At 38.4% G+C, this 15447-nt stretch overlaps 1 protein-coding gene across 1 annotated transcript; it reads left to right on the top strand.

Moving 5' to 3' along the window:
* Positions 1 to 1407: 1407 nt before the first annotated feature.
* On the top strand, positions 1408 to 14801 carry LOC139846920 (probable protein phosphatase 2C 52). The gene is made up of 6 exons (XM_071836500.1): positions 1408 to 1482; positions 2604 to 2948; positions 3045 to 3386; positions 3662 to 3779; positions 3887 to 4110; positions 14221 to 14801. The coding sequence occupies exons 2-6, from the start codon at positions 2682 to 2684 to the stop codon at positions 14626 to 14628; spliced, it is 1359 nt and encodes a 452-aa protein (XP_071692601.1). The 5' UTR covers positions 1408 to 1482; positions 2604 to 2681; the 3' UTR covers positions 14629 to 14801.
* Positions 14802 to 15447: the final 646 nt, after the last annotated feature.

Below are 15447 nucleotides of genomic sequence, written 5' to 3'. Positions count from 1 at the left end.
CTGAGCGACCCACCAGGATTTGGCCTGCGCGGCGCGCAGCCCAACGTGCGGCGCACGTATCAACTGGAAAATAAAGTCAGCCCCTTTAATATACAAAACAAATCATTTTCGCCCAAAACAAGTTTCGTTAACCCCAAACCGCAACCAACGCTTTTCAAACAATAAATAACCGGGTTTTAATTGACAAAAGTGTAATACGACCATTAGGACTCCAACGACCCATAATTACATGAACGTGACAATTTTGACTCGTTTCGTTTAAACACAACAAAAGACCAAACATGGCGATTGGGAACACACTACCCAATCCTAAATCAATCCGAAAGCACGTCTTCTAAAGCAACCTACAAAAGTCCACTAGTTCCCACGCTTACCCGAGCCGCCACCTTGAGAACCTATAAAAATAATATCAACGAGAGGGTAAGCTATAAAGCTTAGTGATGATAAACATACTATATACATACATATGCATAAAATGAATACGTATCACCAACACAAATAATAAACACATACCGCATCCAAGTATAACTAGCAAGCTATACATTACGTACCACTAAGCAAAAACCGCAAGATTAGCTACAACACAAATGTGTGTGTGTGTATATATATATATATATATATATATATATATATATATATATATATATATATATATAGCCAAACACAAGGTTAACCCCTTAACCTTAAACATAAGAAGGTTGACCGAACTACACATGCCTAAGTGAATTTGAACTCCACAAGATTCACTACATTCTTCCCGACTACAACTAAGGATGGCCGAACTACACATGCCTTATGAATCTGAACTACACAAGATTCATACCTCGACTAAATGACCATAGGGTTGGTGGAACTAAACACGCCCGAGTGGATCTGAACTACACGTGACGCACACCCTAAGTCATAACAACACAAATGGGAATGTCGGAACTACACACGACATCGTGAATCTGAACCACAAGATTCACCATCCCAACACGCCTCATCCACGACATCAACATCAACGGGGATGACCTACTTGTCATTGTGAATCCGTAACGCTCGAGATTCACTACCCTAAGGGTGGAAACACAAAACACACAAACGTGTCATGTGGACTGAAAACTCATAGAGTCCATCATCTCACGCACATGTAAAGTGAACCCGAACGTCCAAGGATCACTCTACCCCACTCGCACTCATCCTATGCATACATAAGTGGACATTTGTAGTGAGACGGAGGTAGTATAATATATAATATAATATAATAGAAGCTCGAATTAAAATAACTTTTTACAAGTCGGAATAGAACAAGTCCCAACTAAATACACTAGTAGTATTCTGTCCCCCCTTTTACCTTTTTGAACAAAATAGCCCTTTAATTCAATCTCTCCTCACTCATCCCGTGTTTGCACTTGAATGCCACCAAACCAAACCAAACAAAACAATGCTTTAACTCTATAACGTCTATTCTACAATTACCAGATCAATTATCACTATAAGGTAACAACTTTTCTCTTCAAGATTCAATCTTTTTTACTGGGTTTCTGTTATAATTTTTGCTACGCTTGTTACAAGTTCATAAAATTAGGAATTTATAATGATTCTTATTAATCTTTTGAGTTAGTTTTTTTTATATGTTCTGGGCATTTGCATTTGTTTGATGGAGTTGTGTTGTTAATTGGAGATGCTCATTGAGTGTATTATAAGAAATGTGTTTGCTACTTACATTTCTGCTTGAATTTAAAGATTAGCTCTCTGAAAAGTTGGTCTTGTGTGATGGGCACTCTTTTGCTACCATCTATACTTGTAGGAAACAGAGTAGGTAAAAAAAATAAAAATCAATTACCTAGTTAGTAAGTTTCCCATTTTCTTTGGAATTTCATGAAGACTAAAAAATATGTGTTTTACACCATTTGACTGAGGTTACCACTTTTTGACTGTAGATATATGTTGATGTAGATGTAGGATTTACTGAAATTGAACTAAGAATCTTGATTTTCTTCACTTTTATGCATAAATTTAGTGTAATCCAAGTGTTATTTTTTGTTTTTTTCAATCTTCTAAAGGATTAAAAGAGATTAAAGGTAAGATGGGAATGATTTATTTACTCAATTATAATTTACAGAAAGAATTTTTATTTTTACTTTTTTTATTTTGTAAGTTTCAATTGGCATGATAAAAATCAATCATTTTTCCAAGCAAACACAACTAAAAGCCTTCTGTCACGTCATCATTGTAATTTTTCTTACTATAAAAATTACAAGTTAATTTTTCTTATTGATCAATTCAAGAAGAATCTTTTTTGTCATGTTTTGAATCAAACCGGCTTCAATTATGCCAACATAAATATTAATCTTCACTTGTTTAATGTGTTTGTATTTAAGAACATACAGTTGACAATATCTTTAACTATCTGTCTATCTCTTGACAATTTCACATGATTCTTTAACCAACCTCTACTTACATTTATTATATATCTATATATATTTTTTGAACGGCAATATATATATTTATTAGATATATTAAATGAAAAAGTTCCCACTTGTTCTATTAAGTTCGATTTATGTCTATAACAAGTTGTCTATCTTCTAACTGAAATTTCCATTTCTACTATTTCATAGATGGTCTTATCATCTGTTGACTTTTGATACTGGATCTTCTTCAATCTTTGCATTTTCTTCGTATATGGTCAACCGAAAATGGGGTGTTGTGTCTCAACAAGTAGTATGAGTTCTTGTAGTAGTATGAGCGACGGAGAGACCGTTTCACAATCATCGTGCGTTGAAATCGTTATGAGTGGTGGACAAAAAAGAACAAAACGAACGTTTTCGAACCACGTGAGTGCGTTACAAAATATTTCGTCAATACAAAACCGGATTTTTACAAATGGGAAAAGCCGTAGTTCTTGCATATATACTCAACAAGGGCGTAAAGGCATAAATCAAGATGCAATGCTTGTGTGGGAAGTAAGTTCTCTTAAAAAAACGGATGATTTGCTTATGATTTTTTATTTATTTATATATTTATTTATTTATTTTATGGCTGATTGTGAATCAATGCAGGATTTCATGGAAGATGATGTCACTTTTTGTGGAGTTTTTGATGGCCATGGACCGTATGGTCACCTTGTTGCTCTTAAAGTCCGTGACACGTTACCATCGAAGTTATTTTCTTTTCTTGATTCTCGCGAGTCAAAGAAAGAAAAGTCAAATGGTGCGGTTTGTTGTGGTCGGGATTGTGGATCAGATGGAGCCGAGTATGAGGTCGGAATAAATGAAAATGTAGAATTGTTGTATAAAGACGCGTTTTTGAAGTCGTATAAATCGATGGATAAAGAGTTGAGGTTTGATCCTAGTTTGGATTGCTTTTGTAGTGGTAGCACTGCTGTCACCCTTGTAAAACAGGTATTTTTTTACATTATTATATATAGTAATATAGTAATATATATGGATTTTTTTAACAATAACCTTTAGGTTGTCATTAAGGTGCATTTGTACAGACTGGTTAATGTTGACTTTTACATGACAGTTATTAATAAGTACGAGTGTATTTTGCACCTTAACGACAACCCTTGAGATTGTCGTTAGAATAATCCTACATATAAACACAAAACCTGACATACGTAACTTTTAATTTTAGTGTAATTTAACTTAGTCTATTGTAAAACTTTGATTTTAAGGGATTAAATCTTTTCGTTGGAAGCATTGGTGATTCACGGGCCATCATGGCGTCTAACGATAGCAAAAATTCACTTGTAGCAATTCAGTTGACCGTTGATCTGAAACCAGACTTACCAAGTAATCCCATTTTGTATTTTTCCACGCTAAATTACTCATTTGCCCTTTATCAACACAAAATAAATTGACCATATTAATTTATAGTATTGTGTATTGTGATGTGATAGGAGAGGCTGAAAGAATAAAACGTTGTAAAGGTCGAGTTTTCGCACTGCAAGATGAACCCGAAGTGTCAAGAGTTTGGTTACCTTTCGATGATGCACCAGGGCTAGCGATGGCCCGAGCATTTGGAGATTTTTGCTTGAAGGAATACGGAGTTATATCTACTCCTGAATTTTCCCATAGGGTTCTCACCGAAAGCGATAACTTCATCGTTCTTGCTTCAGATGGGGTAAGTCTTTTTATTTTTTTCATACCTAAAAATAGTTAATACTTATTAATTTGATGATCTAGTCATGCTCTTTTTCTTGACATTATACTTCATGCCTTTTTTCTGGTTTTTATTGTGCCGTCTTGCTAAAATAACAAGTTAATATCAAGTTAATATACTCCAATAAGCTATTATCCAACTATAATATCAAGTTATTTAATTTATTATTCATTTGTCTTTGTCCGGTCCTGACTTTTTGTTTCCCACTCATCCATCCTTATTAAATCATAAAACAACCCAACCCGTATTCCATACAATAATATTTTTTTTTTATAATACACATTTATGCGCCAATTAAATATGTAAACCATTCCATAAGTTCCATTTAAACGTACATCAATTTAAATGTTTACAAAAGGCACGAAAGCCATTAATTAAGTTTAAATCAAATTTGACCCACTACAAGGATAGTTTATAATCCAAACGACCTCGAGCATGGTTTGGGGCTAAACTACCCAAAACGTTAGGCCAACTTCAAAAGCTAACACCAAAAGCACCCCCGACAACATAAGCGGGAGACCACTAGTCCAAACGTATGCCCTTACCCTTGTCCAAGCCGGGACCTATAAAATGGTAAACAACGAGAGGGTAAGCAAGGCTTAGTGAGTGCAACAATTATACATACATATATATAACCTACTTACTTGCAAACACTTACCAAATCCGCATACATACTAGTTACCTAATTAGCATACCCTTCACATGTATAACGCTAAGTATCACGATAACAAGGCTAGTATAACAATAGCTTATATCACAACAATACAATATGCTAAAACACAAGTATAACGATGATGTTCACAACATCCGTAGTACTCAAGATCTCAAGGCTAGCCCAACGAATGGTATCGTCAACATCGAACTTAAATCCCATTCGCCTATATTAATGTGGTATCGTCAACACCGAACTTTAAACCCACATATGAGGTATCATCAACAACGAACTTTAAACCCTCATCAACGTCACTACAATAATCGTATGTCATCGTCAACATCGAACTTTAATTCCATACGTTTGAGGTATCGTCAACAACGAACTTTAAACCCTCATCAACAACACAAATATACACTAGGGTATGGTATCGTCAACATCGAACTTTAACCCATACCCCACAAGCAAATAAATCATATACATGCATATATAATTATTCCACTCACCTTGTCACAAGGATGATGATTTAGCACTTCCGAGCTTCAACGCAATGTACCTAAATCATTAAGTGCACATTCAATTTCACAACTAGTGGGATTAACCACAATACTCCCACTTGAGCATTTAATGACCCAATTTGCATTAAATGACTCAACTACACACAACCGCCCATAAATGGCCAAGACTCGACTTTAATCACTAAGACTAGTGAATTAAAGTCTATTAACTTCAATTAACACAAAACTTAGGGTAATCCATACCCATTTCATCTAATTAGGTCAACTAGTACATTTTGACCCATTTTATATTTCTTAGATTCACAATCATGTCAAAATTACCCATTTACACTTCTTTCATAAATCTTAAAGTGCATTAGTGACTAACAACACCATTTGGCACTTACAACTCCAAATCACAAGGCCAAAACCCCTAGATTGTGGCTATTAGGGTTTCATTACAACAACATAACCCAAACTCACCCATTTTACCACCAAATGGGTCTTACAAATCTCTAGTACCCAAAACCCTAGTCATTAACCAATTAAAACTCAAAACTTAGAGTTAGAACTTACCGAGACTATCAACGCGTAGCTAGAGACACAAGGAACAACTTTAAATCTCGCTCCAAAGATCAACCCTCAATCCTTCACTCTCAAATCTCACTTATAATTCAAATGGGTTTTAAGTTTTGGGAGAGAAAATGGAGAGAAAAGAGAAAAAGAAATGAATTAAATGAATGTCGTGGAGAGTTAATGCTCCCATCAGATCTACATGTCAATTTACTATTTTGCCCCTTAAAACCCCTCAAAAAGATCTAAGTTCGGAATCTGTCCAGCAGAATTGCCGCGGCGCGGCCATTTCGTCGCGGCGCGACATATAACATAAAAATTGACCCTTCTTAACTCAACTTCTAATCCTGGTTTGCTTGCTTTGCCGCGGCGTGGACCCATTTGTCGCGGCGCGGCCTAAGGCACGATCTGGTCAGCTCGACCATCTTAAACACAAAAATCGTTTTACACAACATTAATTCGTTCAAGCTTCCAATACACGTCTAACTCTCATATCTAAGTCTCACAAGACTTAACACTAACCGAAGCTCCTTTAAGACTTATCTACACAATTACGCATAAACAACGAGTTACATACGTACAAATGATTAAGTATGTACCTTTCGATATGTACGGGAAAAACGGGATGTTACAACTCTCCCCCACTTGAATCAGAGCGCGTCCTCGCGATCCAAGCCGCATGACAAGAAGGAAGATAAACCAACACAAACTCTTCGGGCTCCCAAGTAAACTCGGAACCCTTACTACGACGCCATTGAACTTTAAAAGTCCTAACCTCTTTATGTCTCAACCTTTTGACCTTCTCATCAAGTATGGCAATCGGTTCCTCGATATACTCTAACTTATTATTTAGCTCAATCTCGTCTAATGGCACCCAAGATGAATCATCCGCAAGACACTTACGGAGATGGAAAACATGAAATGTATTATGGATCCCCGCAAGCTCTTCGGGTAATTCCAAACGATACGCGACTTCACCAACACGAGCTAAAACCTTAAATGGTCCAATAAACCGAGGAGCTAACTTTCCTCGTTTCCGAAACCGAATAATACCCTTCCATGGCGAAACTTTGAGCATCACCATGTCACCTTCTTGAAATTCGATCGTTCGTCTACGTTTATCGGCATAAGATTTTTGCCTATCTTGAGCCTTTTTCAAATGCTCTCGAATCACATCAATCTTGCTATTCGTCTCTAAAACCAAATCGGTACTCCCGATTTCCTTTTGTCCCACTTCACCCCAACAAATCGGGGTTCGACACCTACGCCCATAAAGCATCTCATAAGGTGGCATCCCAATACTAGCATGATAACTATTATTGTACGAGAATTCCACCAAAGGTAAGTGCTCGTCCCAACTACCACCAAAATCGATAATGCATGCACGTAACATATCTTCCAAAGTTTGATTCGTACGTTCGGTTTGACCGTCCGTTTGAGGATGATACGCCGTTCTCAATTTCAATTGTGTACCCATATCCTCATGAAACTTTTCCCAAAATCGAGATGTAAAACGAGTATCTCGATCCGAAACAATCGATATAGGAACACCGTGTCGAGAGATGACTTCCTTGATAAACAACTTAGCCAAGGTCTCCGACGATATCGCTTCCTTAATGGGAAGAAACAAAGCACTCTTCGTCAGTCGATCAACTATAACCCAAATCGAATCAAACTGGGTTCTCGCCGTTTTAGGTAACTTTGTAATGAAATCCATACGGCTTTTGGTGCTCGGCCTTAACTTGCAAACACGTGACGCATTGCTCAACATACTTCACAACATCACGTTTCATGCCCGGCCACCAATAATCTTTCTTTAAGTCAAGATACATTTTCGTTGCGCCCGGATGAATGGAATACTTTGACTTATGTGCTTCATCTAGTAGCACTTGTCGATAATCTCCCATCTTAGGCACCCACACTCTTCCTTGGAAAGACAACAAACCCCGCGAGCCCATAGTAATGAACTCCGATTGTCCCACAATTCGTTCCGCATGCTTGTTGTGAACGTAAGCCTCTATTTGAATCACGCCGAGTTTTTCAAGAAAATCGTTAGTAATAATCATACGTAACAATCCCAATCGTAACGCCGGGTGATGACTCTTCCGACTTAACGCATCCGCGACCACATTCGCCTTGCCCGGATGATAAAGTATCTCACAATCATAGTCTTTTACCACATCCATCCACCTACGTTGACGATAATTCAAATCTCGTTGATTAAAGAGATGTTTCAAACTCTTATGATTCGAATAAATCGTACACTTGACACCATACAAGTAATGGCGCCAAATTTTCAACGCATGCACAACCGCCGCCAACTCAAGATCATGAGTCGGATATCTCGTCTCGTGTTCCTTTAATTGTCGAGAGGCATAAGCGATGACATTACCTCTTTGCATTAGAACACATCCGAGTCCATTTAACGAGGCATCACAATAAACAGTCATGTCTTCCACCCCTTCCGGCAAAACTAACACCGGAGCTTGACACAACTTCTCCTTTAACAATTGAAAAGCAATTTCTTGCTCGTTCTCCCAATTAAATCTCGCATTCTTCCTTGTCAATTTCGTCAACGAAGAAGCGATCTTAGATAAGTCTTGGATAAACCGACGATAATAACCGGCCAATCCGAGAAAACTTCGGACCTCCGTAGGCGTAGTCGGTTGTCTCCAACTCTTCACCGTCTCTATCTTTCCCGGATCTACTTGAATACCGTCTTTGTTCACAATGTGACCAAGGAATTGAACTTCCCTTAGCCAAAATTCACATTTGGAGAACTTAGCATACAACTTCTCCTTTCATGTAGACTAATATGACGTCTTCAATACTTCACGCAAATGACGTTCATGCTCGTTCATACTTTTCGAGTAGACTAATATGTCGTCAATGAACACAATCACCGACTTGTCCAACATAGGTTGGCACACTCGGTTCATAAGATCCATGAATGCCGCCGGTGCATTCGTAAGACCAAAAGGCATAACTACGAACTCAAAATGCCCATAACGCGTTCGAAAAGCCGTCTTCTCAATATCTTCCTCACGGACCCGCATTTGGTGATAGCCGGGCCGTAGGTCAATCTTTGAGAAGTACGTCGCACCTTGAAGTTGGTCAAACAAATCGTCAATCCGAGGCAATGGATAACGATTCTTGATCGTCACTTTATTCAACTCCCGGTAATTGATGCACATCCGCATACTACCATCCTTCTTTTTCACGAATAAAACCGGAGCGCCCCATGCCGAAGCACTCTGTCGAATAAAACCCTTCTCAAGCAACTCTTGGGTTTGATTTAACAACTCTTGCATTTCCGTTGGTGCTAAACGATAAGGAGTTTTAGCAATGGGAGTAGCTCCTGGAACCAACTCAATGCGAAATTCAACTTGTCTTTCCGCCGGAACACCCGGTAACTCGTCCGGAAAAACGTCTTCGAATTCACTAGCCACCGGAATTTCACGAATGGGTGGTGGCTCATCACGAGTATCAACAACATGGGCAAGAAAAGCCATGCCACCACTAACAAGAAAACGACGTGCCCGTGCAAAAAAACATATCGGCACAAGTCTTCTTCGTCTATCGCCATGAATAATCAACTCTCCCCCACTTGGGGTCTTCACACGTATAAACTTTTCATGGCATGCAATATCGGCTCTATTTCGATCGAGCCAATCCATACCAACAACGATATCAAAATCGCCCAAAGTCATAGGGATGAGATCAATTTTAAAGTTTTCGGCACCAAAGACGACATCACAATTCTTACACACATCAACCACTAGCACCGTCTTGCTGTCCGCTATTTCGACTTCTACCGGACGACTTAACTTAGCTAACGGTCTATCAAGTTTAGGCACAAATTTTGGAGACACAGACGACAAATTTGCACCGCTATCAAAAAGAATCCTTGCCGGATTAGAATTAACCATGAAAGTACCTGAGACAACTTCGTTCGATTGTTTGGCTTCATCATTGGTCATCAAATAGTTTCGACCTCGAGCCGTACCCGCCGCCTTCTCTAGCCTTTTAACATTATCGTTGTTCAAATCGGGACACTCTGACTTTCGGTGTCCTTCTTTGTTGCAATTAAAACAAGTGAGCTTGTTTGTTGAATTTGGCTTCGGGCAATCTCGAGCCATATGTCCACGTACCCCACAATTGTAGCAAGTAGGGACAAAGTTCCCAAAACCACCGGTAGCGCCCTTCTTCACACTATTCACACTTTCAGAACCCTTTTTGTTCTTGTTCTTTTTATTTGAAAAATTCGAATAACTCGAACCTTCAAACTTTCTTTTTGAAAAAGTGAAATCACTCTTCCTCGGAACCTCCGGTTCAAAACCCAGAGCCAACTCGAATAGCTCTTCAAAAGTCTTAGACATTCCCCGACTAATCTTACCCTTTAACTCATCGTTCAAGGTACGATAGAAATCTTTCATTAGCTTGTGATCGTCACCAACATATTCCGGGCAAAAGCGAGTCTTTGCCAAAAAGGTAGAATTGAGAGTAACCAAGTCCATCGAACATTGTTGCAAATGATGCAACTCGTCCCGGATTCTATCAAGGTCGGAAGTAAGTTCGGTATTCTTGGAAGAATTCCTTCTTAAACTCCTCCCATGTCAAGCTCATGCATTCCTCTTCACCATACAAATTGATTTTATCGTCCCACCACAACTTGCCTTCTTCACGTAACATGCTAGACCCATATCTCGTCTTCTTCTCGGAAGGACATTCCGCGGTACGGAAAGCTCCCTCGATATCGGAAATCCAACAAGTGCTTTTCAATAGATCCCTCACCCCATTAAACATCGGAGGTTGAGTATCCTTGAAATTCTTGTAGTGGAAGTCCCACCTTCCACCCCCACCATTACCTTCACCCCCTTCGCCTCGAGGATAAATGTTTCTAGCCTCTAAAGCCTCCTCTATTGCGGCTTTCATTCGATCGTTGATCATTTCGGTCACTTGTCCATCGACCGACTCTTGGAAGACCTTCCGGACATCGTCAAGAAAATCATTCTTTAACTTTTTAAAGATGGCCTCAACCTTGGCCGTGAGTTCAACATCCTCACTCGTACCACCGTTATCATTATCGTGTCCGTTTCTCGTCTTCATTCTATAAAACGGAAAGGATTAAACAAAGAACGAAAAGACATAACATGTAAGTATATACATGTACACCACACTACTCCATCTCGCTCGACAATCGTCGTACATTACTTGTTTGACACGATTTGCACCCGTAACAACGGTAGCTAATCGTTGTTACGCGAACACGTCGCATTAACTCGCTAGTACAACGTCCGTCTTGCTTGATGATTGCTAAACACAACACAAAACAATTAGCACAAGGTTAGTTCACATAAACCAAAGCACCAACAATTCCCGATTAGACCCAAAGTCCTACAAGTCCCGCATAAAGCGCTCACACAATAAAGCCCAAGTCTAGGCACCTATCTCAAGTCGCCTAAATCCCTTAGACCATGCTCTGATACCACTTGAAACAACCCAACCCGTATTCCATACGATAATTTTTTTTTTTTTTATAATACACATTTATGCGCCAATTAAATATGTAAACCATTCCATAAGTTCCATTTAAACGTACATCAATTTAAATGTTTACAAAAGGCACGAAAGCCATTAATTAAGTTTAAATCAAGTTTGACCCACTACAAGGATAGTTTATAATCCAAACGACCTCGAGCATGGTTTGGGGCTAAACTACCCAAAACGTTAGGCCAACTTCAAAAGCTAACACCAAAAGCACCCCCGACAACATAAGCGGGAGACCACTAGTCCAAACGTATGCCCTTACCCTTGTCCAAGCCGGAACCTATAAAATGGTAAACAACGAGAGGGTAAGCAAGGCTTAGTGAGTGCAACAATTATACATACATATATATAACCTACTTACTTGCAAACACTTACCAAATCCGCATACATACTAGTTACCTAATTAGCATACCCTTCACATGTATAACGCTAAGTATCACGATAACAAGGCTAGTATAACAATAGCTTATATCACAACAATACAATATGCTAAAACACAAGTATAACGATGATGTTCACAACATCCGTAGTACTCAAGATCTCAAGGCTAGCCCAACGAATGGTATCGTCAACATCGAACTTAAATCCCATTCGCCTATATTAATGTGGTATCGTCAACACCGAACTTTAGACCCACATATGAGGTATCGTCAACAACGAACATTAAACCCTCATCAACGTCACTACAATAATCGTATGGCATCGTCAACATCGAATTTAATTCCATACGTGTGATGTATCGTCAACAACGAACTTTAAACCCTCATCAACAACACAAATATACACTAGGGTATGGTATCGTCAACATCGAACTTTAACCCATACCCCACAAGCAAATAAATCATATACATGCATATATAATTATTCCACTCACCTTGTCACAAGGATGATGATTTAGCACTTTCGAGCTTCAACGCAATGTACCTAAATCATTAAGTGCACATTCAATTTCACAACTAGTGGGATTAACCACAATACTCCCACTTGAGCATTTAATGACCCAATTTGCATTAAATGACTCAACTACACACAACCGCCCATAAATGGCCAAGACTCGACTTTAATCACTAAGACTAGTGAATTAAAGTCTATTAACTTCAATTAACACAAAACTTAGGGTAATCCATACCCATTTCATCTAATTAGGTCAACTAGTACATTTTGACCCATTTTATATTTCTTAGATTCACAATCAAGTCAAACTTCCCATTTACACTTCTTTCATAAATCTTAAAGTGCATTAGTGACTAACAACACCATTTGGCACTTACAACTCCAAATCACAAGGCCAAAACCCCTAGATTGTGGCTATTACGGTTTCATTACAACAACATAACCCAAACTCACCCATTTTACCACCAAATGGGTCTTACAAATCTCTAGTACCCAAAACCCTAGTCATTAACCAATTAAAACTCAAAACTTAGAGTTAGAACTTACCGAGACTATCAACGCGTAGCTAGAGACACAAGGAACAACTTTAAATCTCGCTCCAAAGATCAACCCTCAATCCTTCACTCTCAAATCTCACTTATAATTCAAATGGGTTTTAAGTTTTGGGAGAGAAAATGGAGAGAAAAGAGAAAAAGAAATGAATTAAATGAATGTGGTGGAGAGTTAATGCTCCCATCAGATCCACATGTCAATTTACTATGTTGCCCCTTAAAACCCCTCAAAAAGATCTAAGTTCGGAATATGTCCAGCAGAATTGCCGCGGCGCGGCCATTTCGTCGCGGCGCGACATATAACATAAAAATTGACCCTTCTTAACTCAACTTCTGATCCTGGTTTGCTTGCTTTGCCGCGGCGCGGACCCATTTGTCGGGGCGCGGCCTAAGGCACGATCTGGTCAGCTCGACCATCTTAAACACAAAAATCGTTTTACACAATATTAATTCGTTCAAGCTTCCAATACACGTCTAACTCTCATATCTAAGTCTCACAAGACTTAACACTAACCGAAGCTCCTTTAAGACTTATTTACGCACACATTAACAAGTATATATATATATATATATATATATATATATATATATATATATATATATATATATATATCTACACAATTACTCATAAACAACGAGTTACATACGTACAAATGATTAAGTATGTACCTTTCGATATGTACGGGAAAAACGGGATGTTATAAATCATAAATTGCAAACAATTTGATCAATTGATATCAACGCTCGTAAATTTTATTTTATCTGTTTTCACAAATGCTTACATATGGCTATAGTTAATGCAAGTTGATAATTTTCCCTACATAGTACTCAGACTTTTGAGTCAAAAGGGAAAATCCCTTGCTAACGAAAGTCAACATCTGACTTTTGAGTCTGAAGGGTTTTTTTTTTTTTTCTATTTTTTTTTTTCAATGGCAGGTCTACAATGAATTGACATCAAAATTTGCTAACTTGTCAAAACTGGTTCAGGTCAAAGTGAATGATTTTATATTGCTCGACAAATGGGTCGGGTTTGGGTTCGGTGGTACAACAAACACCAGTGTCATAGTTCAGTTCTATAATTGATTTAGTTTGTTAGATATAAATATTATAAACAAAAATATAAAGTTTTACTGTTTTCTAATAAATGAGAAAAATTAATACAAAATCTGTATTAACACAAAACTATGACTTTCAACATGTTTAACATGTTCCCTAGTAGTCAAGTATTGTAGCTTAATTTGTTAAACCAGATAGAGGTGAGGGCATATAAAAAGGTGTTTTTATTGAAATATTCTGAAGGCAACTTGTGTTTAACCTTTGATCATTAAACTAATTACAGTGAAATCTATCGTAGGTTTGGGACGTTTTGAGCAATGAAGAAGTGATTGAAATAGTGTCATCATCTTCAACTCGGTCATCAGCAGCACGAACGCTAGTCGAGTCAGCTGCTCGTGAATGGAAAACCAAATATCCGACATCAAGAATGGATGATTGTGCTGTCGTTTGCTTGTTTTTGGATGGTAACATGGATTCTGAATCCGATTGTGAACAACAAGGTTTCTGTTCAGCAACTTTAGCAGACGAATCAAATGATGTGGGACATAATTCTGAGCCGTCTTTGCAGAGAAATGGTACGGTCAGATCAACCGAAGAGAAGAATGAGGAAACGGCGGTTGAATGGTCAGGGTTGGAAGGAGTCAACCGAGTCAACTCGTTGGTCCAACTTCCTAGATTTTCAGAAGAGTTGATAACAGTATCATGATGTATCGTTTACGAATTGCATGCATTTGATGTACGTATCTTGTATGATGTTTTCGTTCAATAAAATCGTTACTTTAACCGATCGAAGTAGATATAGACCAATTGAGGTATTGAACGTTTTCAACAAAATCATTTAGTGGAAGTTTTGGAGGGGCAGCTGCCCCTGTATCCGCTCCGGACCACGGATATTAAAACCTCGAACATGATGAGTTGTTTAATTAATTTCCATGAAGTTTACGTACTCAAAGTCATAATTAAAGTAAGTAATTAATTTTTCACTCTAAAAAAACCGTTTCTCTCTATCTGTACAAAAACCCTAGATCTATTTTTCCTTCACTCTGCAACTGCCGACGTCATCTTCTTTTCATTCTCCGTTCGTCCTTCATGTTTGTAGTTCAAGACGTGCATTCGTTCGACGGCCACACCGGGTTCTTTTTTACTTTTTTCTTGTTTCCTACCGACAGTATTTGACTTCTCCGGTGGTATGGAAGCTACGGTGATCTTTACACAGTTGTTCTCGTTGTGGGATGGGTAAAGTTTACTTGATCTCCTTCCTCTTATCTTCGTTGCCGTTTTTTATTTCCCGGTGACGTTTTTCTCTTCTGCTGGCATGCCTTTCCCTTTCATGTCGGAATCCCTAATGAGGTTTTTCGGGGTTTTGGTGTGGTCAGCTCTTTCGCCGGAGTTTGGCTTTTTCTGGCATCACTTCGTCTTGGCCAGGTGGCTAATGACGTTAAGTATTCTAGTTTATGATAACGATGTGTGTTGGTTGTTTTGGCTTCCACACTTGTGTTTCATTGCGATTTATGGTGTGGTGGTG

The sequence above is a fragment of the Rutidosis leptorrhynchoides genome, chromosome 5 (assembly GCF_046630445.1).
Source record: "Rutidosis leptorrhynchoides isolate AG116_Rl617_1_P2 chromosome 5, CSIRO_AGI_Rlap_v1, whole genome shotgun sequence".
NCBI classification, from domain to species: domain Eukaryota; kingdom Viridiplantae; phylum Streptophyta; class Magnoliopsida; order Asterales; family Asteraceae; genus Rutidosis; species Rutidosis leptorrhynchoides.
The sequence above is the reverse complement of the archived record's forward strand: the minus strand, read 5'-3'. Positions and strand labels throughout refer to the sequence as shown.

What these genes read in the sequence shown, in the direction of transcription:
- LOC139846920 (XM_071836500.1), top strand. Translation starts at nt 2,682, where the DNA reads ATGGGGTGTTGTGTCTCAACAAGTAGTATGAGTTCTTGTAGTAGTATG. An exon ending in ATGCAATGCTTGTGTGGGAA is followed by an intron (nt 2,949 to 3,044) that starts GTAAGTTCTCTT and finishes GAATCAATGCAG; the next exon opens with GATTTCATGGAAGATGATGT. An exon ending in CTGTCACCCTTGTAAAACAG is followed by an intron (nt 3,387 to 3,661) that starts GTATTTTTTTAC and finishes TTTGATTTTAAG; the next exon opens with GGATTAAATCTTTTCGTTGG.